The following is a 27,000-nucleotide window of genomic DNA, read 5'->3' as shown; positions in this document are numbered from 1 at the left end:
ATCTACATGGGGATTTGGACGCTCTTTGACGACATCAGCTCGGCGGAGGGGATGAGCGCTGACGTGGGGCTGAGGGGGCGCAGGGTGGGGGCAAAGAAAACAAGACGATGCCCCACCGAAACCAGATGTTCTCGTTATGTCACCAAGCGGACACCAGCAAGCTCCCGTGCCTTGCCAATTCACGATCTATACAGCAAGCAAGAGAAAATCAAAGGCACGGGAAGGACTTTAAAAAGGCGTCTCTCTTTTTAAAAACAGACAGACAGAACTATAGCATTTTCCAAGTCTCAGGGCTCATAAACCCACCTCCACTTTAGCTGTGTGCAAGCAATTCCAGATGAAGGAACAATGAACAAGTTACCTGGAGAGGGCTTGAGAGAGAGAAACAGGCTGCTTATTGATCTAAGTGGGTTCCCAAAGTGGGTGGCAGCACCCCTGGGGGGCAACGGGATTCCCTAAGAGGCAAGGGGGTGGCAGAGGTGTAGATGACTACCAGACTCTGAAAAGCTGGTATCACTGGATCATCACTTTTGCTGAATTAAACTAAGTATGTTCTAACTGGATTTTGAACAAATGTGCAATTAATTGTTACTGTTTTGAATTTTATCGTGTTAATGCCTTCCACAGTGGGTCGTGCAAACCGCTGTTCTGAATAATGCTCATTTATAGGGGAGGTGGCACTGGGGATGAAGTTCACGGGCCAAAGGGGTAATGGCCAGAAAAGGTTTGGGAACCACTGACCTAGCGGGTCCAAAAGAAACAGACGAAACGAAAACTCTCTCAGCCCGTTGATGGCCAAAGGCAATTCAAGTTGAGGCAAAGGGAGATACTCTATCTTCAGTTTATAAATGCAATTAACAGCCCTGCTGGACCAAGCTGGATGACTTCAGGAAGCCTGCCAAAAAAGTGTGGAGGCGAGAGGCTCTGACGCCTGGTGCTCCAAGACAGACTGCCCCCTTACATGGAAGTTCTACTAAACTATCACAGCTTAAACAGCCTTTTGGCAGGGGAAGGGAGCGCAGTACCCGGCCTCCATTTCCCAAATGCTTTCAAAAGCCAGTGACTACAACATGGTGCACTCTTGGCTGGAAGGAACTGATAAAATGTGTTTTCAGGGGTGGGAGTGACGGACGGACCAAGGTGCAGACTTCTTGCCCTGACAAGAGGGCCGCATAAACCTGCCTTTTAACATGCCAGGCAGCTTAGAAGGAGTTCTCTCTCTTCTGTCAAGCCTTTAATCGGCCTTCACCGGTCGACTCTAGTTTCTTAAATCTATAAGCGTCTCCACTTTCGCTGTGTGGCTAATCCATTTAAAGCCTTCTCTAGAACCTCCCAAAACACACAGGGACACATTAAATATATTTATCTGTCACTCAAAGAGCATCTAGGTAGCGTGCAACATCAGTATAAAACATCCTTTTGATTCAGTAAATTACATATATGTTGTTATGAGGAGTGGGGGGGGGGGTTGGGGGGTAGCGATCAGTCTGGATTATTCCCTTCCATTTCTTGGGATTCTGTATCTGTGGGGGCAGAAGCAAGCTTTCCCTATAGGTGGCCAAATCAAAGACCGACACCCCCCCCCCCGCAGCACGTCTGAGGGCTTCTAGGTCCAGCATGCTCAGGGAAGATAGGAAGCTGGGTCCACTGGGCTACACCAGGAGTGTGGGGCATCAGTGGGCCTCCAGGGGTTGCTGGACTACAACTCCCATCATGCCATGAAGGCTGCGAGAATGATCAGAATTGGGGGTCCAGCAACTTCTGGAGAGCTACTTCTGTTCGACACCCCACCATGAAAGTAGCCAAGGGGGACAGGGGGGAAGGTGTCCCCCCAAATAAAAAACAAATCAGTACAAATCTGAGGTTCTGCCCCTCCAACAAAAGCCTGCGCCCCACAAAAAACCTGTTTTAGGGGTGCCACTGGGACCTACTCTGGCAATGAGCTTGAATCTGAGGGAGGGAACAGCAGCAGTAGTAGGTTGTTTGCCTCCAGAGCCAGACCTGGATCTAACCCATGGGAAGCATATGCCACAAAAAGATTTGCTTATTTAACATCCCATTCCCCACCCCTTTCATTTAACATCCTATTCCCTGCCCCCCCCCCAATCACAAGGCGCTCAAGGCAAGTGCAAACTGTTCTCTCCCATTTTACCTTCACAACAACCCTGCAAGGTAGGTTCGGCTGAGAGATAGTGACCAGCCCAAGGTCACCCAGGAAGCTTCAGGGCTGAGTGGAGGGTTTGAACCTGGGCTGTTTTGCTCCTACAGTCTGACATCCCACCGCTGTGTCACAGAAGGATAAAATGAGTTGGAGGCAGAGAACAGCAGCAAAAGGATCTCACTTGTGGGTGGGCCTAACTGGGCACCTCCTGCCATCCGGCTGCTGTTGTTCTTTTAAAATCAAATTCAAGGATCTAGTCCCAGAGAAGCACTAGCGCTAAACAAGCGCCAGGGGTGGGCCTAACCCAGGCGCCTTCTGCTGCCACGCTGTTGCGTTTTTTGCAAAAATTCCAGTTCAAGGTTTCTAGTCCCAGGGAAGCACTGGAGCCAAATGAGCACACTGCGCGGAGCCGGCCAACATCCTGCTGCCAAGAAAGTATGCTAATGAGTCACATTATGCAAATCGGCACTCAATTATGCACATGCTGCAGTTCATTCCAATTATGAGCCATTTTTGAATGCCGTTACCTCCTGGAGCAGCCAAAGTCATATGGGGGAGAGCGGGGGGGAGGGGTGAGAAGGCTGGCATTCAACAGTTTGCGCCATCATGCGTTACAGTCGCACGACAACTTTAAGGCATACCAGCCTGTTTAAGAGCATCAGGAGAGTCTGGCTGCAGCTGGATCAGGCCAATGGGGGCCCACCGGGACTGGCATCCTGTTCTCACAGTGGCCAACCAGATGCCACTACAGGAAACCAGCAAGCAGGACCTGGGCACAAGAGCAGCTACCCCCTCCTGCAGTTTCCAACAACTGGCATTCAGAAGCATAATAATAATAATAATAATAATAATAATAATAATAATAATAATAATTTATTATTTGTACCTCGCCCATCTGGCTGGGTTTCCCCAGCCACTCCGGGCAGCTTCCAACAAAGATTAAAAATACATTAAAATGGCACACATTAAAAACTTCCCTGAACAGGGCTGCCTTCAGATGTCTTCTAAATGTTAGGTAGTTGTTTATCTCTTTGACATCTGGAGGGAGGGTGTTCCACAGGGCAGGTGCCACTACCGAGAAGGCCCTCTGCCTGGTTCCCTGTAGCTTTGCTTCTCGCAATGTGGGAACCGCCAGAAGACCCTCAGCACTGGATCTCAGTGTCCGGGCAGAACGATGGGGGTGGAGACGCTCCTTCAGGTATACTGGACCGAAGCCATTTAGGGCTTGAAAGGTCAGCACCAACACTTTGAATTGTGCTCGGAAACGTACTGGGAGCCAATGTACTGTAGGTCTTTCAAGACCGGTGTTAGGTGGTCTCGGCAGCCGCCTCCAGTCTCCAGTCTAGCTTCCGCATTCTGGATTAATTGCAGTTTCCGGGTCACCTTCAAAGGTAGCCCCACGTAGAGCACATTGCAGTAGTCCAAGTGGGAGATAACTAGAGCATGCACCACTCTGGCAAGACAGTCTGCGGGCAGGTAGGGTCTCAGCCTGCGTACCAGATGGAGCTGGCAGACAACTGCCCTGGACACAGAATTGACCTGCGCCTCCATGGACAGCTCTGAGTCCAAAATGACTCCCAGGCTGTGCACCTGGTCCTTCAGGGGCACAGTTACCCCATTCAGGACCAGGGAGTCCTCCACACCTGCCTGCCTCCTGTCCCCCAAGAACAGTACTTCTGTCTTGTCAGGATTCAACCTCAATCCATTAGCCGCCATCCATCCTCCAACTGCCTCCAGGCACTCACACATTGTAGCCATCGTGGCTAGCGGACCTCGATAATCCTCTCCTCCTGCATGAATTTGTCTTACCCTCTTTTAAAGCCATCCAAGTTAGTGGCCACCCCTGCCTCTTGTGGCAGTGAGTTCCACAGTTTAACTATGCTCTGCGTCCTTTCTTTAACTTGTCCTGAATCTTCCACTGCTCACCTTCATTGGATATCCATGGCTCCTAACTTTATGAGACAGGGAGAAAAGCTTTTCTCTCTCCACACTCTGCATGCCATGCATAATTTTGTAAACTTCTATCATGTGGCCTCTACCTCGCCTTTTCTCCAAACCAAAAAGTCCCAGAAGCTGCAACTTTGCCACTGGGGCCTTAGGGCGAAGGGCGAGTAATAAACGAATGAATTAAAAGACAGAAATAATTTGTGGCTCTCCAGTTTTGACTGAACACCTATCAACTTCCGGGGTCTTTGGCTACTTCTTGCTTAAAAGACACCTGCAAACATTGCGGTGGCCCTGAAACCAACATAGACAGTTGCTTAAAAAAGAAAAGATCGTAGTCCCAGGCCTCCTGGAAGAACCTCCACTTAATAAGGCGGTGGGTTTAAAGAGAGTGTTTACCTCGCTCATCATTTCCCCGTTTTTTGAAAAGACCCTCCGTCCATAAAGCACGTTAACAAAGCATTAGGGGAGGAGAGAGGGAAATGAATGGCCATGTGCCAAGTAGGTTGTGACAGTCGATCACACACTTGACGTTGGGTGTTCCCAGCACCAGTTGATAACGAGAACGACAAGTTAGGGTGCGGATTTAAAGTGCGTGAGTGGAGGGGAGAAGCGCCACTTCCTTGGCCCACGGATCCGATTGTCTCTGGGCTGGGTCCAAAGGTAGCGTTTCCCAGACATCCAATGCACTTGGCAAGGCAGCCACGGCACGGAAAACACTCACTGCCCAAAACAAACAAACAAACGAGCAGTAAAACTATACCTTGCAATCCCAAGAAGCTGCAATTCTCAAGAGGCTAAGGGGGAACTTTGACCCTTGCAAACTGAAGGCAAGATGCACGTATTTATTTCCGCTTCCCAAGTAATTAAAAAAAACAAAGTACTGTAGTTCCGTCAAAGCATCAAAGAGCAACGCACCTTGGACGTGTGTTGTTTTAATGCCCAGTGATTTAAACATGGGCAGTTAAGAACCCGTGTGGCATATGGTGGTTTAAAGGTGTGGGGCCAGGGCCTGGGAGATCAGCACTGAAATCCCCAAACTGTCTAGAAGGGCTACAGTCCAACAAAGGAGGAAAACACACACACCCCACGACCCAGAATATTTGCAGTCCGAAACGGTGCAGGATTGCATTAGGAATTTATGGGATAAGAATCTAAGAGGCTGCTGGATCAGGCCAATGGCTCACTGCCTCTCAGCCTGACCTACCTCACAGGGCTGTTGTGGGGATTTAAGGGAAGGGGGATAACCATGTATGCCCCCTTGAGATCTTTGGTCGGGAAGGTGAGATGTACAGTGGTACCTCGGGTGAAGTACTTAATTCGTTCTGGAGCTCCGTTCTTAACCTGAAACTGTTCTTAACCTGAAGCACCACTTTAGCTAATGGGGCCTCCTGCTGCTGCCATGCTGCTGGAGCACGATTTCTGTTCTCATCCTGAAGCAAAGTTCTTAACCCGAGGTACTATCTCTGGGTTAGCGGAGTCTGTAACCTGAAGGTATGTAACTTGAAGCGTATGTAACCCGAGGTACCACTGTAAATACAACAAATAAATAAAGAATAAGAGGTGTTTGTTTCGATACCAGGGTTACCAACCAAATTTCCCGCCACTGGCAGCAACCCCTCCAACATAAAAACTGCAGGACACACACACACATACACACACCCCGCTCATCCCAGCCCTTCTGTTTTCCTCCAGAACAGCCTCATTTTTAGCTTTAGTGCCTCAATTTAGGGAAACTCCTCGTTATGTCTGAAGAGCTGACAATAATATGGTGATCCTTGGCGAGTCAGGGCAAGCGCTGAAGGGAGGAGCCCTGCCCTGCCCACCTCGGAGTTCAGGCGGAGAAAGTGAGCAGAGGAGGAAAGAGAAAGTGGGTGGCTTTGTTGCCGTCTGCCAAGGAACCAGTAAAAGAAAGTCCTTCTTCACCCAGCGCAAAGTTAAACTGTGGAACTCCCTCCCACAAGATCCAGTGACGGCCACCAACTTGGATGGCTTTAGGAGAGAATTAGACAAATTCATGGAGGAGCAGAGGACTATCGATGGCTCCTGGCCATCTGCTGGAAGCCACAGGAGGGCAGGGTGCTCTCGTATTCCGATCCCGGTTTCAGACTTCCCACTGGGACATCTGGTGGCCACTGGGAAAGACTCCCCACCTGAGACCCAGAAGAACTGCTTAGTTTGGGTAGGCAAACTAAGGCCTGGGGGCCGGATCCGGTCCAATCGCCACCGAAATCTGGCCCACAGATGGTCCGGGAATCAGCATGTTTTTACATGAGTGGAATGTGTGCTTTTATTTAAAATGCATCTCTGGGTTATTTGTGGGGCAAAGGAATTTTTTCATTTCCCCCCAAAAAAATATAGTCCGGCCCCCCACAAGGTCTGAGGGACAGTGGACCAGACCCCTGCTGAAAAATTTGTTGACCCCTGGTGTACACAGTATGGAACTAGGTGGGCTAGTGGTCCGACTAGGCATCAGGCAGCTTCCTAAGTTCCTAATTCTGAGTTTCAGAATCTTTCAGATCCTCTTTCCTCAAAGGGAAGGAGAAGAGATGGAAGGGAAGGTCAACCACCGCTTGACAGCTAGAGTGTTAGCCAATGAGTGCTGATGACGATGCCCCGGCCAGGTCTTTGGAGGAAGCGCAGCTGGTTAGTTTCTATTCCCCGCTCCTCTGCAAAGAGCTGCTGTCCCCTTTCTACCCCAAAAGGAGCCTTCCCTGTTAAAATTAATTTTTGGATGACGTAGCAGAAACTCCCTTGGAGCGAGGGAGGGAGGAAGACAAAGCCGGCTTCTGTCCCTCGGTTGAAACTTCGAATCATTGAATTGTAGATCCAACGGTAATCTAGACCAACTGCCTGCAACGAAGGAATCAATCACTTCTCCGGTGTTACTGCATTATTGCTATCAAAAACCACAGGAACATAAAAGCTGCCTCATGCCGAGTCAGACCAGTGTTTGAAATTAGCCAGGTGCCAGGAGCATTTTGTGGCTGGCGTGGATCCAACTGTGACCATGTGGAAATCTCTGGATGCCACGTTGGCAACTGGGGAAAGCAAAAAGTCACTTAGAGAAGGATCTGAAAATTTTCCTTGACATTTGAATTGGTTTTATTCTTGAGTGTTTTATTGGATGTTTTAATCATGTGATGTAAACCACTTTGAGATTTGTTCTTTAAAATATAAAGCGGTATATAAATGAGTAATAATAAGAAACAACTCCATTGTGGGGGGGGGGAGCAAAACGGCACCTAGACGTTCCATTGTGGGGACTGTGACCCAGGTTTAAGATGCTATTTGGAGATTAGACTATGTTATCTGAGTTTTTAACGCTGAGACAAACCATTGGTCTATCTAGATCAGCACTGTCTACACTGACTGGCAGTGGATCTCCAGGGCTTCAGACTGGGTTCTCTCCTAGCCATACCTGCAGAGGCCACCTGGGATTGAACCCGGGACATTCTGCATGCAAAGCAGGTGCTCTCTCCCACTGAGCTATAGCCCTTCCCCGTCTGGAGGGGCGCTTGCGCTATGCCTCAACAAAGTGGGATCAAAACAAAACAGGAGCAGAGCTTGGGTGGCCACCTGTCAGGGATTCTTCAGCTGTGATTCCTGCATTGCAGGGGGTTGGACTAGATGACCCCGGGGGGCCCTTCCCACACTACAATTCTATGAAATAATAGTAATTTTTAAAAGATGTATTCCTGTTAACAAAATTACTGGACTCGAGGTGTCAAGCAGACAAAAGAAAGCACAGTTTTCAAACTCTCTGACCGCACCAAAATTACAAGGAAACTCTTGTCCATAATGACACTGCTGCATGGTGCAGAGGATTCTGGGTATGCCCACAAGGGCCCAGGAGACAGAAGCATATGACTTCTGTACTATTAAGGGGCTGCGCTGCCGCCGTCAACAGGCTGCCAAAAGCAGCTGGAAGGCTGGCAATTATAAGCTGGTCAGTTTGCTTGTTTTTCCGCCGTAAGGCTCTGCAGCACAACATTCCACCACGGTGTGGATCAGGCAGAGAAAAGAAAAGAAAGGAAATTACACAGAGGAGCTGTATAATCACGGAATATGGGCAGACGGCCGCAAACAGAGAAACTAGAAGTTTTGTTTGCTTTCAGGACACAACCATGGCAAGAGATTGCAAACAAACATCACATGCCGACTATGGGCCTTGCTTCCCCCACCTTCCAAAAAATGTACAAAGGCCTAGCCTACAAGTAGGAACATGATCCTTATCGACCAAGAGCAAATCTTCTGTGAGTGTTGCAAACCCCAAGACGACGACTAGGATGGCCAACAGAAAGCCAAGCCAGTGCCCTCCAGATGTTTGTGGCTACAACCCAAACCAACCCGAGCCAGAATGACTGGATGAGGCCGGGGCTGATTGGGGCACAGTTGCGCTGGCTGAGGCTGATGGGAGCTGGATCCAGGAAAAGGGGACAACTTTTATTGACTTATTGACTGCATTGATATCCCACCCTTTTCTCCAAGGTGGTGCACACAGTTCTCCTCCCCATCCCCCTCATTTAATCTCCACAACAACCCTGAGAGGTAGGTGAGGCTGAGGGGCAGTGACTGGCCCCAAGGTCACCCAACGACCTTCATGGTCGAAGCGTGATTCGAACCCTGTCCTCCCAGGTCCTAGTGCAGCACTCTAACCACTGCACCACACTGGTTGCAAGTGTGTGGCTGACTAATCACATATTGTCAAATAACAGGCAATTGTTTTCTTTAAGCACCAACTTCACTGGAGCTTTTTATTACTGTTGCTACATTCCCACCTTCTCTCCAGGGAGCTCAAGGCGGTGTGTGCAATTCTCCTCACGAGGAGGGAAGGCCCAAGGCAAAAGCAAACAGAGCAAGAGATGAGAATCTTACCTTTGCAGCACTCAAGAGTCAGAACAAACACACACACCTACCTCCATTTGTGACAGTCTGGAGACACATTGACACCAGGCAAGATCACTTGAGGAGGGCATGGCAGCACCCCTACTTTCAATAAAGAAGCCTGACTTACACTGGGCGCTTGGTACCACTCACTCAGAAATATAATTTTAGTAGAGACGATAACACATGATTTGAGAGCTAGGACCTGTGGTCACTTTTTACGCCATTTGGCATTTCTTTATGACACGTAGTAAAAAAGGTAAAGGTACCCCTGCCCGTATGGGCCAGTCTTGCCAGACTCTAGGGTTGTGCGCTCATCTCACTCTATAGGCCGGGAGCCAGTGCTGTCCGCAGACACTTCCGGGTCACGTGGCCAGCGTGACGAAGCTGCTCTGGCAGGCCAGCGCAGCACACGGAACACCGTTTACCTTCCCGCTAGTAAGCGGTCCCTATTTATCTACTTGCACCCGAAGGTGCTTTCGAACTGCTAGGTTGGCAGGCGCTGGGACCGAACGACAGGAGCGCACCCCGCCGCAGGGATTCAAACCGCCGACCTTTCGATCGGCAAGTCCTAGGTGCTGAGGCTTTAACCCACAGCGCCACCTGCGTCCCTTATGACACGTACAGAGGAACAATCACTCCTGAGGCAGCCATCACTGCAAGCCTGGCAAATCTGGAACTCTCCTTCGCAATCAGGTAACGCTAGTATTTCTTCTGTATGCGAAGACAACTTTTATTCTCATTTCCTTCTTTCTTTCACGACCTGGACTTCGACACTTAACCTATGAGTGACTACACTTATTTTACATGGCAATTTTATGAGCCTGCTTTTCTATGTTTCAACATACACCTATCTCTATAACTGTTTGCTCTGTTTTATATACGTTATGAAACATTAAATGTTTTTTTTGCAAAGACAAACAATAAGCAAACCAGGCAACAATGGCTTTCATTGAATTGCCCAGCTATTCAAAGATCAACTCTTCCATACCAAAGTATTAAGGGCCTTGTAACTTCTGTGGGTTAAATCACAGAGCCTAGGACATGCCGATCAGAAGGTCGGCGGTTCGAATCCCCGTGAAGGGGTGAGCTCCCGTTGCTCAGTCCCTGCTCCTGCCAACCTAGCAGTTCGAAAGAAAGCACAAAGTGCAAGTAGATAAATAGGTATGGCTCCGGCGGGAAGGTAAACGGCATTTCTGTGCGCTGCTCTGGTTCGCCAGAAGCGGCTTAGTCATGCTGGCCATATGACCCGGAAGCTGTACACCGGCTCCCTCAGCCAGGAAAGTGAGATGAGCGCCGCAACCCCAGAGTCGTCCGCGACGGGACCTAATGGTCAGGGGTCCCTTTACCTTTACCTTTACCTTCAATAGCTGGAGCTCAAGGCAGGAGTACTGGGTTGGAACCAACCATCTTCTACACAGAGGAAACCCACTTAAGGAAATGGAGCCTAGGACTGGCACTGGACGCAATCCACTGCTTTTGTGGGAGTCGAACCTCAGTACGCACTGCAACATGCTAAGAGCAGTTCAACAGTAGACTGGACTCCCTCAGTAGGTGGTGGACTCTCCTTCCTTGTTTTAAGCAGAGGTTGGGAGGGCATCTGGCAAGGATGCTTTAGTTGAGATTCCTGCATTGCAAGGAGTTGGACTAAATGACCTTGGGGGTCCCTTCCAACTCTACAGTTCTATGATTCTATGGCTTGGCGGGGGGCGGGGGGCGGGGAGAGGCTTGTCACAGAGAGATATGGAACTGGGAGTAAGCCCTCTTTAAGCAGCATCATGCAGCCTACAGTTCCACCCGATGCAAAAAAAAACTGCAAAAAACGAGAGGAAATGTAGCTTTTACCATACCACCCCCCTGGTATGCAAGGAAAAACAAAAGCTCATGACAGTTAACCTCCAGATTTACATGCTTGCCAAGATAAGCACTCTTGAAAACAGGACCCCATAATATTTATGACTGCTAATCTATATCAAAGCCGTCCATGGACCAATTGCACCTTTGTGGGTCTCTAGCGAAAGACCTTAACCTTTTGCTGTATCATTTACACCTACGGTAATTGTTTGGAGTGGGGAAGACACAACAGCACCCCAGGCATTTATAACCGTTTTCTGTGCCCCACCGTTGAGCGAGGAGAGAAAGGCTGTATCGTGGGCCGATATCAGCCGAGAGATTATAAAGCAGCTTAAGCTTCTGGCAACACATAAGCACAAAGATCTCAATTCACAGCCGCACTATCTCTTAGGCTGCAGCTTTTTCTGCTGCAGAATTCTAACCGTGTGTTTTTGTTACTTAAGCACGTGTGGCCTCAGTTATGGTGTTAACCAACCCTAAAAGAAAACCTATTCACCATCACTACGAAGAACTAAAGCCTCTCTCCCCCACCTCACCTAAGAAGTGTGCCTGGATTATTTTGGGGTGGGGGTGGGGCTTTCTGATTCAGTTGCCATGTGCAAGTCATTAGTCACAGGCTCAAGTCAAAACATACTCCACCCTGCAGGAAATTAAAAAAAGAGAGAAAGAAACACACACACACACCCTCTCCCTCCTGGCAAGCACATTCGCCTGTCACCGGAGCTGAACCTTTGGGAGTTTTCGTTTTACATAGTTTCAAGAGCAAAAGCCGCAAATACCAGCCGGAAGCCGTGAGCAGTCAGAAAGAATCAAACGGGACATGTCAAGTTTCAGCTAACACTTTCGGCATCACATCCTCTACTGCTTTCTAAATGCCAAAACACACTCACAACACGAGGCACCCAGCTGTATTTTTTCTTAAATTCCGTGCATAGTTTTGGAGAAGCAGAAGCCCTTCGCTTTTGACGGGAAAACTGGACCAACGCTAAAATTTGTGCGGTTTGCGTTTTGAAGGCGAAGTTTAGTCGCCTGACAAGGAAACCTCTTAACCCAGCAGGACTTTGCAACCGATTTGGCTGCCCTGCAGTATGGTCATGGTGAACAGGAGCCTCACCCTTTAACGGGTTCCTGGCCCTAGAAAGGCAAGTGCACCAAATTGGTTTGAATACCATTATTATTATTATTTCCTTTTAAAAGTTCCTAAATTTGCAATGACTACCAGGCATGCTATGTCTCTGCAAACCCTCCTATCCCAGCCCAAACATTGAGATCTTCCAGAGAAGCGCTGTTAGCTGTTCCCCTGGTTGCACAGAGCCAAGTGGCCTCATCCAGAAACTGGGTGTTCCTAGTCTGCAGAAAGCTCTTCCACCAGAGATTCAGTGCGCAACCTTACCCTTGACTTCCAGGTGAACCCTGAAGACTCCTTTATGCTAACACACCAAGCACTTTCATAGAACTGTAGAGCAGGAGGGGAGCCTGAGGATATCCAGCTGTTCCACACAGGGATCAAACCTGCCACCTTGGCATTATCAGCATCACTGTCTGGCCAACTGAGCTATCCATTGCCCTTAAGGAATCTTTACATTGCTTTGTAATGATGTTTTGTCTTTTTGAAAATCATACGCCGTCCTGGTATTTTACAATATGTGGCGTAAGGAAAAGGTAAAGGAACCCTGACAGTTAAGTCCAGTCGCGGACGACTCTGGGGTTGCGGCGCTCATCTCGCTTTACTGGCCGAGGGAGCCAACATTTGTCCGCAGACAGTTTTTCCAGGTCATGTGGCCAGCATGAATAAGCCGCTTCTGGCAAAACCAGAGCAGCGCACGGAAACACTGTTTACCTTCCCGCCGGAGCGGTACCTATTTATCTACTTGCACTTTGACATGCTTTTGAACTGCTAGGTTGGCAGGAGCAGGGACCGAGCAACAGGAGCTCACCCCGTCGCGGGGATTCAAACCGCCAACTTTCCGACTGGCAAGCCCAAGGCTCAGTAGCTTACACCACAATGCCACTATTATGAGAGATTATTACAATGGATACGGAACCATCAGAACCATCACTATAAGTCTCTGTCCTCAAGGCGCTTACAGACCAAATTCAGCTGGACACTGCCAGCTCATGGGGCAAGGCACTCGCAACGAGCCCCACTCTCCCCATCATAATTGGGGGGCGCGGGCGGTTCAGCTATTAGCAACATGGGGAATAATGTCACCAACCCGGCTTCTGCAAATATAACTGAGGAAGGATGTGAAGGGCTCTGAAGAACCCTTGAAATTATAAAGAGGCAGAGAGATGGGGAAGATGGAATATGCCAGCTGAAAGCCCGGAGGCAAACAGTTTGCCCTACTCAGGCTAAGAACACACTCTTTCAAGTACATTCAGAACTCATTCTTTCCCTCAAATAATTCTGGGCACAGCAGTTTGCTAAGGGTTATGGGAACTGTTGATTCTGTGATGGGTACATCACATTGTCCGGAATGCTTTGAAGGAAAGAATGAATTCCGAACGTGTTTAGCCAGTGTGGCGTAGTGGTCAGAGTGTTGGACTAGGACCTGGGAGGCCAGAGTACAGACACCCACTGGGTGATCTGGGGACAGTCATTCATTCTCAGCCTAACCTATCTCGCAGGTTGTTGTGATGAAAAAACAGTGAGAAAGAGAACTATGTACATCATCCTCAAGCTCCCTGGAGGAAAGGTGGACTATAAATGCAACCAACAACTAAACAACAACAACACGTACTCAGCCCAAGTCACTCCTGAGTTTTGACCGCTGGCTGGAGCGACAATGGTGGCAAGCTGCCACGCTGAAGCCAGGATCGAGGGTGCCTCATTACAAAGCCAGATTACCAGGCGTCCACTAATGGAATTAGCCAATTACTAGGTAAGGTTTAAGTGCGAGAGCCACTCGAGTAGCCACTCAGCACGGGCAAGGAGCCATCCTCCAGGCAGTTAGGTTCCAGTAGAGCAGACACAGGCCAGATCCATGACCCAATCTGACACTCTCTTGCACAAGCCCCATCATAATGAATGGGAGGGCCGGAAACGCACCAGCCCCCAGACCACCTTGCTTGTTGTGATGGCTGTGGGTGCTCAAAGCCAGGATGATCAATTTGTAGAGGGGGCTTTGTATGCAGGACCCTGGTTCAGTCTCTGACATCTCCAGATAAAAGGAGCATTTCTTAGTTGATGGGAAAGATCCTTCTTTGCCAAGGGCCTGATCTGCACTACATTTAAAGATCTACGATAGCCACAGCTTCCCCCGAAGAATTATGGGAGCTGTAGTTTGCTAAGGGTGCTGAGAGTTGGTAGGAGAAGCCTATTACCCTTGCAGAGCTACAATTCCCAGTGTGGTTTAACAGTCAATCCCTCCATGCAGGGAGCTCTGGGAATTGTAGATCTGTAAGGGAAGAAGAGGAGTCTCCTAACAACTCGCAACATCCTGAACAAACTACACTTCCCAGCATTCTTTGGGAAAAGCCGTAACTGTTTAAAGCGGTACAATGCTGATTTAAATAAAAGGGGAGACGATCCACATGTGTTTACCAGAACAAGGAGGTTTGGGAGTGTTATTCTGAGGGTGGGCGCAGCACCCTGGGAAGAGCAGCCTTTCCCAACCTGGTGCCCTCCAAATGTTGTTGGACTACAACTTCCATCATCCCCGGTTAGATGACATGCAGGCTGGGGCTGCTGAGAGCTGGAGCTCAATAAAGGTCACAGGTCCCCCATTGATCTTTTTTATTGAAATGCAGGAAAAGATGCAATTCACACCCAGGTCACCAAGACGAGCCAGATTTTATTTTAAAAAAGAAGCCTTCACCTCTCTGTTGCCCCAAGTGCATATACCCACAAGAAAGTGCCACCGTGCACGTCTCGTTTGCACCAGACAAAGGAAGACAAAGTCCAGCAGTGACCAAGATAACACAGTCTCCTCCAACCTTATCCAGACCTTCAGAACATCTTGCAGCCAGCATAAATCTCTCTACCTGGCTGTTGCACCAGATTATCCTTTCTTGGGCAACGCTCTCTGCATCTCCAGTGTCAAAGCCTCCTGTGTGGTTCACGGAGCGGTCCTGTGAGTTTCGAGGGATTTGGCAGAGAGCTGACTGGAAGCCAATGAGCGCTCACTCTCAGGGTGACCCAGGACTGAAGGCACCTTTGGATGTGAACATCTCTCTCACACACAATGCGCAGATGCACCAATCTAATAATAGCAATAAAGGTCTCGCTTGAATGCTCTCAAGTGCTTTATAAGCGTTAAGAGAGTGTCATGGTGATCCTTCGCCCAGCAACACAGACACCCCCATCCAACCCCCTTTCGTTGCAGATGTTGGAGGGGGGAGGAGAAAGACCTGCTCCCAATGCACACAAGGTCTCCTAGTGGTTTTGCAGAGGTGAGTTTCCCACAACGGATTCTCCCTGCAAGCTCCCATTTGGGGAAATTGGATGGCCACCGTGAGAAAAGGATGGTGGACCAGAGGAGCCCCCTTTGGCCTGATCCAGCAGGCTCTTCTTAGGTTCCTCTTCACAGCTCATTTCCCCTGGCCACTCTCTTGGAGCAGGGTCCCGTAAGGACAGCCTCGGCCAGCCTGGCACCCCATACATCTTTTGGGCTACAACTCCCATCAGCCTCAGCAATCACAGCGGCCACAGGCAGGTCCATTATTTGGAGGGGGCATGTGGCAAACTCTTTTCAAGGCCACTTCAGCCAGCATCCACCACCATGCCTTCCGGCAGAAAGTTCTACAGCTGAGCCCTGCACTGTGTGACGCGGCTTCCTTTCACTTGACCCAGATGTGGAGCCCCTTACAGCCAGAGAGGGCAGCATTCCCTTCTGGGCAGCCTCCTGGGGGACACATGCCAGCAGTGGTTGGGGAACAGGTCCAATAGGCTGGTTTCTACATACACACACCACCACACAGGCAAATGAAGAGGCATTCTCCGAGTTCAAAGGCGCATTTAATGCCAGAAAAAAGCACTCAAGGACGGTGAGGGGTATGGCCTACTCAGACTTCCGAGGGCCACCTAGAGAGGACGGAAGGGCCGCATTCAGGCCCCGGTCCTGTGTTTCCCCACCCCTGTCCTAAATATTCTGCCAATGAACTTCACAGGATGACCCATAAGCTCTAATAGTGAGAGAGGAAGGAACACTCTCTACCTGCTTCCACTGTGCATTGGTATGTAAACCTCTGCCATGTTCTGCCCCCCTGCTGCCAAACTTCCTTTTCCCCAACCCAAGCCTAAAAGCCCCAAACGCTGCCTCTGGCACCCTTGGGTGCCCCATTCCTGGAGGAAGCAGCAGGGCGTAAGGCCCTGGCAAACATCTCCCTCCACGCAGAGCCCTGGAAAAGATTCCCTGACACAAGGGAGCTTTTGGATCATCCTCTCCTCTGACTGACAAGGAGGCAGATGGCGGCGTTTGTAACTGTGATGCTTTTAAGGGGGGGGGGAGAGAGGAGAAGGAGAAGAGGAGGCAGAGGAATATGCGTTTGCGACAAGGAAAATGGCCATCTCTTCATTTCTGGGTCAGCCGCCTCTCTGCCCTGCGGGGAAACAATATGGTCTCTTATTGGAGCAAGAAAATAGGCTTTGGGAGGATATAACGGAAGGTCTAGACACCCCGCCCAGAACCACCCTCCTTCTATAAAAGAGAGAATTGAAGGGGGGGGTGCATCCAGTGTAAATAATAAAAGCCCAACACATTTTTCACAAAAAAGGAGAGATGGCTCTGCTTCTTTGTTTTCTGCTTCTGTAGCTCTGAAGTCAAACTCAGCCCCAACAGAGATCGTTTGACAGCAGGATCATGTGGCAACATCTGCAAACAGCAAACTGGCAACTGCATTCACCCCTCAAAGTGCTCAAGATTCGTTATTTACAGCCTAGTCAACACCTCCATGGTTCCAAGACTTGTACTGGACAGGGGGAGAAGTGGACCTCCTAATCTTGCCAGACTCCAACTCCCAACAGTCAGTATGGCCGGTGATCAGGGATGATGGGAGTCTGGCAACATCTGCAGGGTCACAGATGTTCCCTATTCCTGCTGTAGTGGGTAGGCTAGCGAGACCTGGGTTCAAATCTTGTCTCAGTCAGATCAACCTTCACATGGCTGAGATCCCAAGGCCGTGATTTTGCCCTCCAGATGCTGCTGCTCTGTAATACCCGGTCAAGATTCAAAAACATTGGGGATGGGGATGACTAGGAATGGGCAAGTCCAATTCCAAATCCCCTCTCAGCCATGAAGCTCCCCAAGTGACCTTGGACTAGCTCATTGCTCTCTCTCAGCCAAACCTACCTCACAGGGTTGGTGTGAGTATAAAACCAAAGGGGGGGGGGGAATCATCTATATCATTCTGGATTCATTGGCAGAAGGGCAGGGTGAAATAATTAATGATAATAGTTCCAAGCGGGTTCTTTTCTCACCTGCAACCTTGCGCCCTCCAGATGTTTTGGACTACAACTCCCATCACCAACAGCTGTGCAGGGTGGGCTGAAAGGAGTTGTAGTCCAGCATCAGGTGCACACTTCTAGGTAGCCCTAGGTACCAGTCAAGTCTGTTTTTGCAGTTGCCCCATGGAAGCACCAAAATCCATACTGGGCGCGCAACCTCACCTTTCACATCCTTAAAATGAAATGAAACTAAAAGAAATGTGCAAAGCAACTTGTTTCTAAGATGCGCCAATGGAGATTCTTTAACAAACTTCAGGAATATCTAGCTACGTTTATAATGTCTCCCTGTACAAACAAGGTTTTTGGAACACATGAGCGCTGCCCAGGGAAAGTGCTCACTGCCTGTCAATCATCACGAGGACTAGGAACTTAGCTTTTCACGCGTACTGTGCCACGCACAAGAGAACAAGGCTATATAATTATTTCTGCTGCCCTTTGTGAAGAGCAGACCTGCGCATCTAAGCTGTGCCCCACCAGGCTGAATACAGCCAGCCAATCGTGGATTCTGTTAAGTCTTCTGATTTCGCTGCCAGAAGAGGGAGTTTGGGGGTGGGGATGGGGGTGACAACAGCTAATGGCAGATGGGATTCATTTGGAACGGTGGATCACAAGACACAGCAGGGCAGGAACTAAATGAGCTTTTCAAAAATAATAGTAATCATAATCATAATCCCAAATCCACGCTCTGCTCAAAGAACTACACCTGCATCACTTTCCAGGGAAAGAGAAGTATCAGCCTCCTCAAACAGCAGATGGCTGCTGAGCTCCTCTACAGCTGGGTCTGAGGGCTTTGGCGATTCCCAAGAGACGCCCGCCCCCAGCATTTTTGCCCACCCTGACTGATATAGGCCACATTTAAACCATACTGTGATACCACTTTAAACAGTCATGGCTTCCCCCAAAGAATTCTGGGAAGTGTAGTTTGTTGCGTGTGCTGAGGGTTGTTAGGAGACATGGAATGTAGAAATTGTAGAATCACAAAGGAGGAATATACACACATAGCCAACAGTTGGATGGAGGAGATCAGAATGAGCTCAGGCTTGTAAGAGAGGTTAAAAATACTGTAATAATGCCATTGGGTGGCAGAGAGACTTTGCCTCTGTCTTCACACAAAAGGAAAGCAGTGCCCAACCTGGGGAATAACAGAATAAATGATGCAAGGAGGGAGCTGATGCCCAAGAAAGGAAAATATGTATTAAGGAAACACCTAGCTACTTTAAATGAATTCAGATCTTCAGGGGATGATGAGCTACACCAGAGGGTACCAAATTGCTGGCAGATCTCAGAGCCTCTGTCTATAACCCTTGATAATTCTTGGAGAGCATGTGAGGTCCCTGTGGAACAAAAGTAGGCAAATTTTGTTCCCATCTTCAGAAAGAGGGGGAAAGACCCAGGTAACTACCGACTGGGCAGCGTGACATAGATACCAGGAAAGGTTCCATAAGAGATCATTAAACAGTCGGACTGTGAGCACTTAGAACAGGATGCTGTGATTACTAAAACTCAGCATGGGTTTCTCAAAAGCCAAGTCACAGCAAGATGAACCTCATTTCTTTTTTTGATCTCGAGTTGCAAGGTTGGTAGATCAGGGGAATGCTGTGGACACAGTGTATCTTGATCTCAGTAAGGCTTTTGACAAAGTCCCCACATGATATTATTGCAGAGAAGATGGTAAAATGTAGGTTGAACGAGGTAACTGTTAGGTAGATTTGCAGCTGGTTGACTGACCGAGCCCCAAGGGTACTCATTAATGGTTTCTCACCATCCTGGGGAAAAGTGACAAGTGGGGTGCCACAGGGTTCTGTCCTGGGCCTGTTGTTCATCATAGAGCCTTATATGTATATTATTAATTTGGCCATAGAGGCACCTGCCAGGTTCTCCCCAAATTTAGCAGAGCAACTCAGCAGCTAAATTCTGCGTTCTGAGGCTGGGCTGGCTATCTCAATGTGCAGTGTTCACATCGGACAATATGTACAAGGAGATACATAGAGCCCATTGATATTTATGACAAAGCACGTGAAGTGAGATTGAAAGGGCCTGTTACTAACGCCATCAGCTCTCAGGGAAGTCTCCAAAAATAAAATTAAGCAGGCATTTAAGTCAATATCTGAGTGGTGCCAGGGCTTTACAGCAGGTCTTGAGTTTTAGAGTTGGCATAGCATGGCAGTGAAGAGACCAAGCTGTGAGCCGAGAAACTGCCAGTTCAACTGCAAAACTCACCCACTGGCCCTGAGCAATTCACCTGTAAGATCCTCATAAGAGCCCTGAAGCTGATTCCAGCCAAACGGGGCCCATCTAGTCCTGTTCACACAGTGGCCAGTCAGGTGCCTCAATGGGAGTCCCGAAAAGAGGGCATGAAGGCAACAAGCAAATTCCTCACTTGGGTTTCCCAGCAGCCAGTATTCAGAGGCAAACCTCTCTCAAAGTCTTTGGCTACAATCTTTACTTCCAAATAAACCTGCCTTGGACCCCGTATATACGCAGTATGTGACAGTGGGCACTTCTAGGCTGCCACAGTTTTTTGGGTGTGATTCAATCACATTTAGGCTGCACAATCTTGACGAAAACATCAGACTTTTTATGATAAGGAAAGTGATATGGAAATTCACTGGAAAGGGTGGAACTGGGTTTGATGCCACACCATCTAACCTCCCTTCAAGCAATGAACGTTCATTAAATAGCCAACATTGTCTAATCTCCCTGCAAGCAAATCAGGGGTAAGTGCTCAATAAACAGGTTGTGTGGAAGCATAGCTCACTTCCCCAGCAAGCCAATCAGCCCCACTCTGTGCCTGCAGTTCAGGAGGCTGACTAAGAGCTGGCCTTCACCGTTTGGCCAAGGAAGCTTCTTTGGACTAGCAATTCCGCATATATTTATTGTGATCTTTATTGCCTTGTTTCATTGCTTCATTTTATCGGCAAGGCGCTTGGAAAACCTCCGGGCAATAAAAGCTCGGACAGGAGTTTAAAAAATGGAAAGGGCTTGGGGAAAGCTCTCTAATAAGGCCAGCTTCTGAATGCTCCTCAAAGTGACCCTGCACAGCTCAAACAAAAAAAATATAAGCGTAAGCAGAAACCTGAGCATCCCTCAGAATAATAGTGTAAAGATAAACCTCTTCCTCCTCTCTGTGTGGAACCAGGTGTGGTATATCCCTTGGTCAGCAATTGTGATTTGGGTAGGAGCAGGGTAGCAAGGTGTCTGAACATGCTGAATGCCCATCCCTGCCAAAATGGCCGTGCGCCTAGTTTCCTCATGCAAGGGCAGCAGGTGGTACCATCCTGTGGGGTGGATTTGGCCCAGGGGCTGCCAGCTGCTGGTTTCGATCATAACACTGTTCAAAATCAAAGAGAGGCAGACTGCAAGGCCATCAGGAATACAGAAACACACATTCTGCAGAAAGCAAAAGCCTCCCGGAGTTCTCTGCAATCGTTTTTTTTTTTGTGTGGGAGCGGATATGGATATGAAAAACCCTTTTGCCAAGAATCAACACCAATGGTGCAATATATTACTATGATGACTTTAAATGGTGATTGAGCAATGCAGAAATACAAGGAGGGGGAATGGGAAAACACACGGGGAGATGCTGTTGAAGAGAGCACCACAAGGACAGGCCAAGGATAGGGATGGGAGGAAACTTGGTCCGATGAATGGTATAATGCAAACCTAGATATCAAAATGTGTTTATCAGTACAAAGCATGCCAAAAATGCACTAAAAATAATGCACATAATATACAAACGGGTCAGGGAAAAATATTTGCAATAATATGTATATTGGGTAAAATGGCATACAAAAATGTGAATATTAGGTGAAATGCACACTTTTCATGAGGACTTAATGTAAACCATTGTGGAAAGACGGAAAACTCAGCTTAAAACTGGAAAAATGAGAAACTGATAAATCGAAACATGCACATTTATTCATCCTTACATACGCTTAAATGGCAAGTAAGACTGACAGAAAGAGGACATCTAGGTAAACATGCAAAGGATGGTGCTGTTAGTGAACTACCCACCCCTTGCAAAAAAAATATATTACGAAAGATAGATATCTATGGCGACAAAGACCAATCACTTCAGATGCATTTATAGCCTTCTTCATAACAGTTTCAGGCAGACAAGTTAACAAAACTAAAATGGAGGAAAATCTTGCTTGTTTGTTTTTTAAAAAATGATTTGTTGCAAAACAAGGAGACACAAATATATAACACAAGTTAATAGAAAACGGGAAATAAATCAAATTACATTAGCGTATATGAAGCTTTAGTCTCCCCATCATATTATACCTAATTGTATTTTTTTTGGTAAGTTAGTACTCTTTTGTTTTATTTTTCTTATTTTTAAATATATTTTAAGTATTTGAAAACAGAAAAGTGGAATGGCAGTGCAGCCCCATCCATGCCTACAACAAGCCCAAATTCTAAGGTCTTAATCCCAGAAAATAATGCACAGGATAAATGACATTTTTAGTAATAAATCAAGTGTGGTGATCGTGGGTTGCCTTTTTTAAAAAGAAACTGGCATCTATACAAGGGGGTGGCGCTGTGGGTAAAACCTCAGTGCCTAGGGCTTGCCGATCGTATAGTCGGCGGTTCGAATTCCCGCAGCGGGGTGAGCTCCCGTCTTTCGGTCCCAGCTCCTGCCCACCTAGCAGTTCAAAAGCACCCCTAAGTGCAAGTAGATAAATAGGTACCGCTTTATAGCGGGAAGGTAAACGGCGTTTCCGTGTGCTGTGCTGGTGCTGGCTCGTCAGAGCAGCTTCGTCATGCTGGCCACATGACCCGGAAGTGTCTCCGGACAGCGCTGGCCCCCGGCCTCTTAAGTGAGATGGGCGCACAACCCTAGAGTCGGACATGACAGGCCCGTACGGGCAGGGGTACCTTTACCTTTTTATACAAGGGGGTGGGAGAAGGATGATAACGTAAGTACAGCAGGAGATTGGAACTGGCTACTTCCTCATATACCCACTATTGAGAGTACAGTAATCAAGTTGGCAAGTACAAGGGAGAAGGCCTTTCTGCTGTGGTTCCATGTGCCTAGAATGAATTACCAACCTCTCTCCGACTCAGGCCCTGTCCCTTCAGGTGGTGGGGAAAGTCCTAAAGACCCATTTGTTTTTCTCCGTTATTTCCAGAGATGCTTCGATTCTCCTGCTGCTGATTTTGGCAACTGGAATGTCCTGTATTTTAGTATTTTAGGACCGGATGCCGTTGTTCTATTCTTAGGGACATAGGAAGCTGCTTTATCCCAAGTCAGGTCACTAGCCCATCAAGCTCAGCATTGCCCACGGCGGCTGGAAACAGTTCTCCAGAATTTCAGTCAGGTCCCAGTCCTAAGTCGGAGATGCCACTGAGACCTTGAACCCAAGACCATTGGCATCCTAAGTGGGCCTTCCACCACTGTGCTCCAGTGGCCCTTCTAGCTGGCTTCTACAAGTGGTTTGTTTGCTATAGTTTCTGTCTGCATATTTATTAGAGTTTCTTATATCCCACCTTCCAGGGAGGGAAATCATTCCAAGAGAGATTAGGAGAAACAATGAGGCACGTTTTTAAAAACCACAAGAAACACCACCACCACATAACAAAGTAATCAGGATCCTTTCCACAGGGCAGATGGTGGCAGAATTACTATTAATTACATTAATTTGCTGCATTTTTAGTGTAAGCTTTCTTGAAAGGTCTGTGCCCTTATAAAGGCAGCCCCAAATGTACACGCAGGTACTCAAAAAAATTCCCTTCTTTAAAAAACAACAGCATTCTAAGGTGCACATCCTTGCAAAACAAGAACTTAAAACTGGAAATGAGTCACTGGATGGGGAAGTCATAGCTCAGTAGTACAGAGTCCCTGCTTTGCACGTAGAAGGGCCTAGGTTCAGCCCTCAACATCTCCAGGTAGGGCTGGGAATGTTCTCTGTCTGAAACCCTAGAGAGTGGCCGCCGGTCACATTACCCAATACTGAGCTACATGGACCAAAAGTCTGATTTACTGTATGGCAGCATCCTATGTTCTTATTTCAGGGAGGCTTGCCTGGTGCCTTCATTACATATGTTTAGCCACTACGGGAAAGCCTTTCTCTATAACCAGGCCTCTGGGTGATTAACATTCCATGAACTTTTTTAATGTGTTGGGGCAGGTGGTTATTGGTTCCTTTTTTTTTTATTATGTATTATGTGATCTCATTTTGTATTTTTATGTGGCGAAACCCAGTGGCGTAGCGTGGGTTGTCAGCACCCGGGGCAAGGCAAGTAATTTGCGCCCCCTAACCCGTGGATTTGCGCCCCCTAACCTGTGGATTTGCCCTAACCCCAGATGTTGCGCCCGGTGCGGCCGGCCCCCCCTGCACCCCCCATGCTACGCCACTGGCGAAACCGCCCTGTGATCTTCGGATGAAGGGTGGTATACAAATTTAATAAATTAATAGGTAAGACTCTTTATTCAGAACCAATGAGGGCTAGAATCTTACTTTGCTTTTAGGGAAATGACTGTAGCCCAGATGGCACAGCATCTGCTTTGCATGCAGTAGGTCCCAGGTTCAGTCTCCAATGGCTTCTCCAGGTAGGGCTGCGAGAGCCACTACCAGTCAGTGCAAACAACACTGAGCTAGATGGACCAGTGGTCTGACTTGGTGTAAGCTCTTCCTATGTCCCTGTTTCAAATCAGCCCCTTAATTAAGAACCACGCGGGCTGGGCTTGTGCTTTATTTTGAAGGGATATTTTGCCTGGTTCAGTATAAGGCAGTCTCATTTTCGAAGCAGCCATGCTTCTGAATGCCAGCTGCTGGACACCACAGGAGGGGAGAGTCCTCTTGTGCTCAGGTCTTGCTTGAGGATTTCTCTTTGGGGCATCTGGTTGGCCACTGTAAGAACAGGATGTTAGATTAGATGGGCCATTGGCCTGACTCACCAGGCTCTTCTGATGTTCTTATAGGGAGGGCAAGACTATCAACTGCTGCTAGCCACGATGGCAATGCTCTGCCTCCACAGAGACAGCAAAGCTTCTGAATACCAGTTGCTGGAAACCGCAGGAGGGAAGAGGGCTCTTGTGCTGGAATCCTGCTTGCAGGTATCCCACAGACACCTGGTTGGCCCCTGTGGGAAAGGATGCTGCCCTAGATAGGCCCCCTTTGGCCTGATCCCGCCGCGATCTCCTTGCCCTCTTATTCCTGTGGTCCTCCTGAGATAAATCGTAAATAAAGAGACGCACACCCCTTTCAAAAAAAAGAAAGCTTTAGCAGCTCCGCGCCCTCATTCAGTCAGGAGGAGAAATTAAAGGAGAGGCGTGTGGTTGGGGGTGGATGGCAGAAGGAATGAATGAATGAATGAATGAGGGGGGAAAGACAGAATGAATGGGCTGCAGCTGTCAACGCGGGCCTAGAGGGGGACGGCGTCGGGAGGGGGACAAAATACCCCGGCGAGAAAGAGCAGCGCGGAATCGGGGCGCTTGGCCGAGAAAGAGCGGCGCGCGAGGATGCCGCGCATGCGCGCCCGGCCTCGCGCCGGACCCTATGCGGCGGCGCCTTCCCCCCTGGCGGCTGAGGGAGCGCGAGGCGCCGAGAGAGACTCACCGAGGCGCAGGGGCTGGAGGTGGCGCTCGGGGTAGGCGAGCGCTGGACCGTCACCAGAGCCATCGGGGCGCGGCGGCGGGGCCTCCCCGGCCGGCCTGCCGGGAGCCTCTTCCCTCCTTTCCCTGTCACTCCATGGCCGGGCGGCGGAGAGGGGGGAGGGCGGGCGGCGGCTGAGGCGACCGCGAGGGGAGGGAGGGGGGAGGGAAGGAGGGCGCGTCGGCGGCGTCGGAGACCACAGCTGCTGCTGCGGCGGCGGCGGCGGCAGCTCCTCGCCCGCCAACGGTCTCTCGCCGACTGAGGCGCGGCGGGGCTGGGCCGGCCGGGCACAATGAAGCGCCAGCGCGCATGCGCCACCTGTCAAGCGGGGGACGCTCCGCCTCCTCCGGCGCCCCGCCCACAAGCCGCCGCTCCGCCTCCCTCTGCAGAGCTTAACCCTCGCGCTCCCGGTGCTGAGAGAGCGTCTAGGTCAGTGCGGCTTTTGGGGAATGGCTCACCCGCCCCCCCCCCGGCTCCATAAACTCACCCCCAGTGTCCCGCCACCTTATAAAAATGCATTCCGCCCCGCTACCCTGTCTTTTAAAAAAAGCATTATTTAGGGTACGGTTTGCATGACCCACTAAGGAAGGTAATAACGGCGCAATGGAATTCAAAGTAACAGTTAATTGCGGGTTTGTTCCAAAGTCCGATTTATAGCCATAGGTCCTCGGAAAGAGTAACGTATAGGCACGGGGTAGTACAAAAATAAAGAGATGCTCCGATCTCATCTTGTAGCTAAAAGAAAAGAATATACGGCAAAGAATATTGCATGGAGAATTATTATTGCGCATACTAAGGAAAATAAGAGTGAAGGAAATTTATAACATAATATATTTATATATAAGATGCACAAAGCTTCACCTACATACCTACAAGAACTGATTTATGAGAAAACCAGTAGCTGTTACCAGTAATTGGCTAGCTTGGGAAAACTCAGAACTGTAAAAATGTGTCCAAAGGAAATAGCTTTGAAAGCAATAAGAGCAGTAAAACTTTAAATAAGAAGTGAGGAAGGTGTTTTGCTCTAGGCTTTGGCCTGGCAATTGTAAGTAAATAAACAATCAAAGCATTTGAAGGGCCTCCTTCTGTGACCCCCTGCCACCCCCTTGCCTCTTAGTGCCCCCCTAGGTAATCGGGGGGGGGGGGCAGTACTAACCTCTTTGGGACCTGCAGCTCTAGGTGCAAACAAGTCCCAGCAGCCAGCCATTGACCAATGCTCCAAGGGTGAGGATGGGAGGTGAAGCACAGACACCTTTCGAGGGCCAAAGATGTTCTCAGGGCCAGATTAAGACATTTAGAGGCCCTAAGCACTGCAAAGGTTATGGTACTGTCATATGTAATTTGAAATAAAAGCCAACCTAAGCTGTAAAATAAAAGTTCAGTTTTCAAAATGTCACAAACCTTATGCTGAATATAGACGTATGTCATGCACAACACATTGCAGAATTTATTTTCTTGCATGATCTGTGATAATTGGATGCCCCTCTCATTGAGATGTGGGTAAGTAATGAAAAGAAACCAGAAAAATGGGGAAGAGTGTGTCATGAGATGTTAAGAAATCTAACAAAGTTCTGATTTCCCTCAATTTTCCCCCAATGCTTTTCAAAAAAGATCTACAGTATATCAAATTTGTTCCAAAAATGTTCTCATTTTTTGGTGCCCCTGCTTTACTGGTACCCTAAGCAAGTACAAGACTATAGTCCTCATGATTCTAACTAAATACGTGGTTAAGATAGGAAGCTGCCTGAAACTGAGTCCATTTAGCACAGAATTGTCTACACTGACTGGCAGCAGCCTACCAGGGCTTCAGGTCTTTCCCAGCCCTATCTAAAGATTGGGACATTTCGCATGCCAAGCAGGTGTTCTACCACTGAGCTATGATTCCTTTCCCCTGCTTCATTTCTGCACATTAATGCACAAGAGCAGTAAAAAAGTATCAATGTACTGGCATCGAAACCCAGCAAACTTCGAAAGGCATTTTCTATTTGGCCACTGATCTCAGGCTTGAACTGACAATCACGTTACATATCTAGGGCATTCAGTTGAATAATATAAACAGAATGCTTGACTCCATGCTCTGATTAAATCTGTGACACCAAGTTACTTTCCCT

General features: G+C 48.6%; 2 protein-coding genes across 5 annotated transcripts in view; one reads left to right on the top strand and one right to left on the bottom strand.

Annotated features, from left to right (window-relative positions):
• SSH2 (slingshot protein phosphatase 2) overlaps positions 1–27,000 on the bottom strand; it is a 126,462-nt gene that overhangs the window by 94,623 nt on the left and 4,839 nt on the right. Inside the window, exon 1 of one of the 2 annotated variants that reach the window (XM_077919438.1) lies at positions 24,854–25,015. The exons of the other annotated variant lie outside the window; for it this stretch is intronic. Within the exon in view, the coding sequence (XP_077775564.1) occupies positions 24,854–24,916 (63 nt within the window). The 5' untranslated portion in view covers positions 24,917–25,015. Of the gene's footprint in view, positions 1–24,853; positions 25,016–27,000 lie in introns of those variants that run through there. 2 annotated transcript variants of the gene reach the window in all.
• Positions 24,780–27,000, top strand: part of EFCAB5 (EF-hand calcium binding domain 5) — a 47,393-nt gene continuing 45,172 nt past the window's right edge. For 2 of the 3 annotated variants that reach the window (XM_077919441.1, XM_028707723.2), the window contains exon 1: positions 24,780–24,884. The gene's annotated coding sequence lies outside the window, so the exon portion shown is untranslated. The remainder of the gene's footprint in view (positions 24,885–27,000) is intronic. The other variant, XM_028707725.2, reaches the window with a different exon arrangement.

Source organism: Podarcis muralis, chromosome 15 (genome assembly GCF_964188315.1).
Source record: "Podarcis muralis chromosome 15, rPodMur119.hap1.1, whole genome shotgun sequence".
In the NCBI taxonomy this organism is placed as follows: domain Eukaryota; kingdom Metazoa; phylum Chordata; class Lepidosauria; order Squamata; family Lacertidae; genus Podarcis; species Podarcis muralis.
The sequence above is the reverse complement of the archived record's forward strand: the minus strand, read 5'-3'. Positions and strand labels throughout refer to the sequence as shown.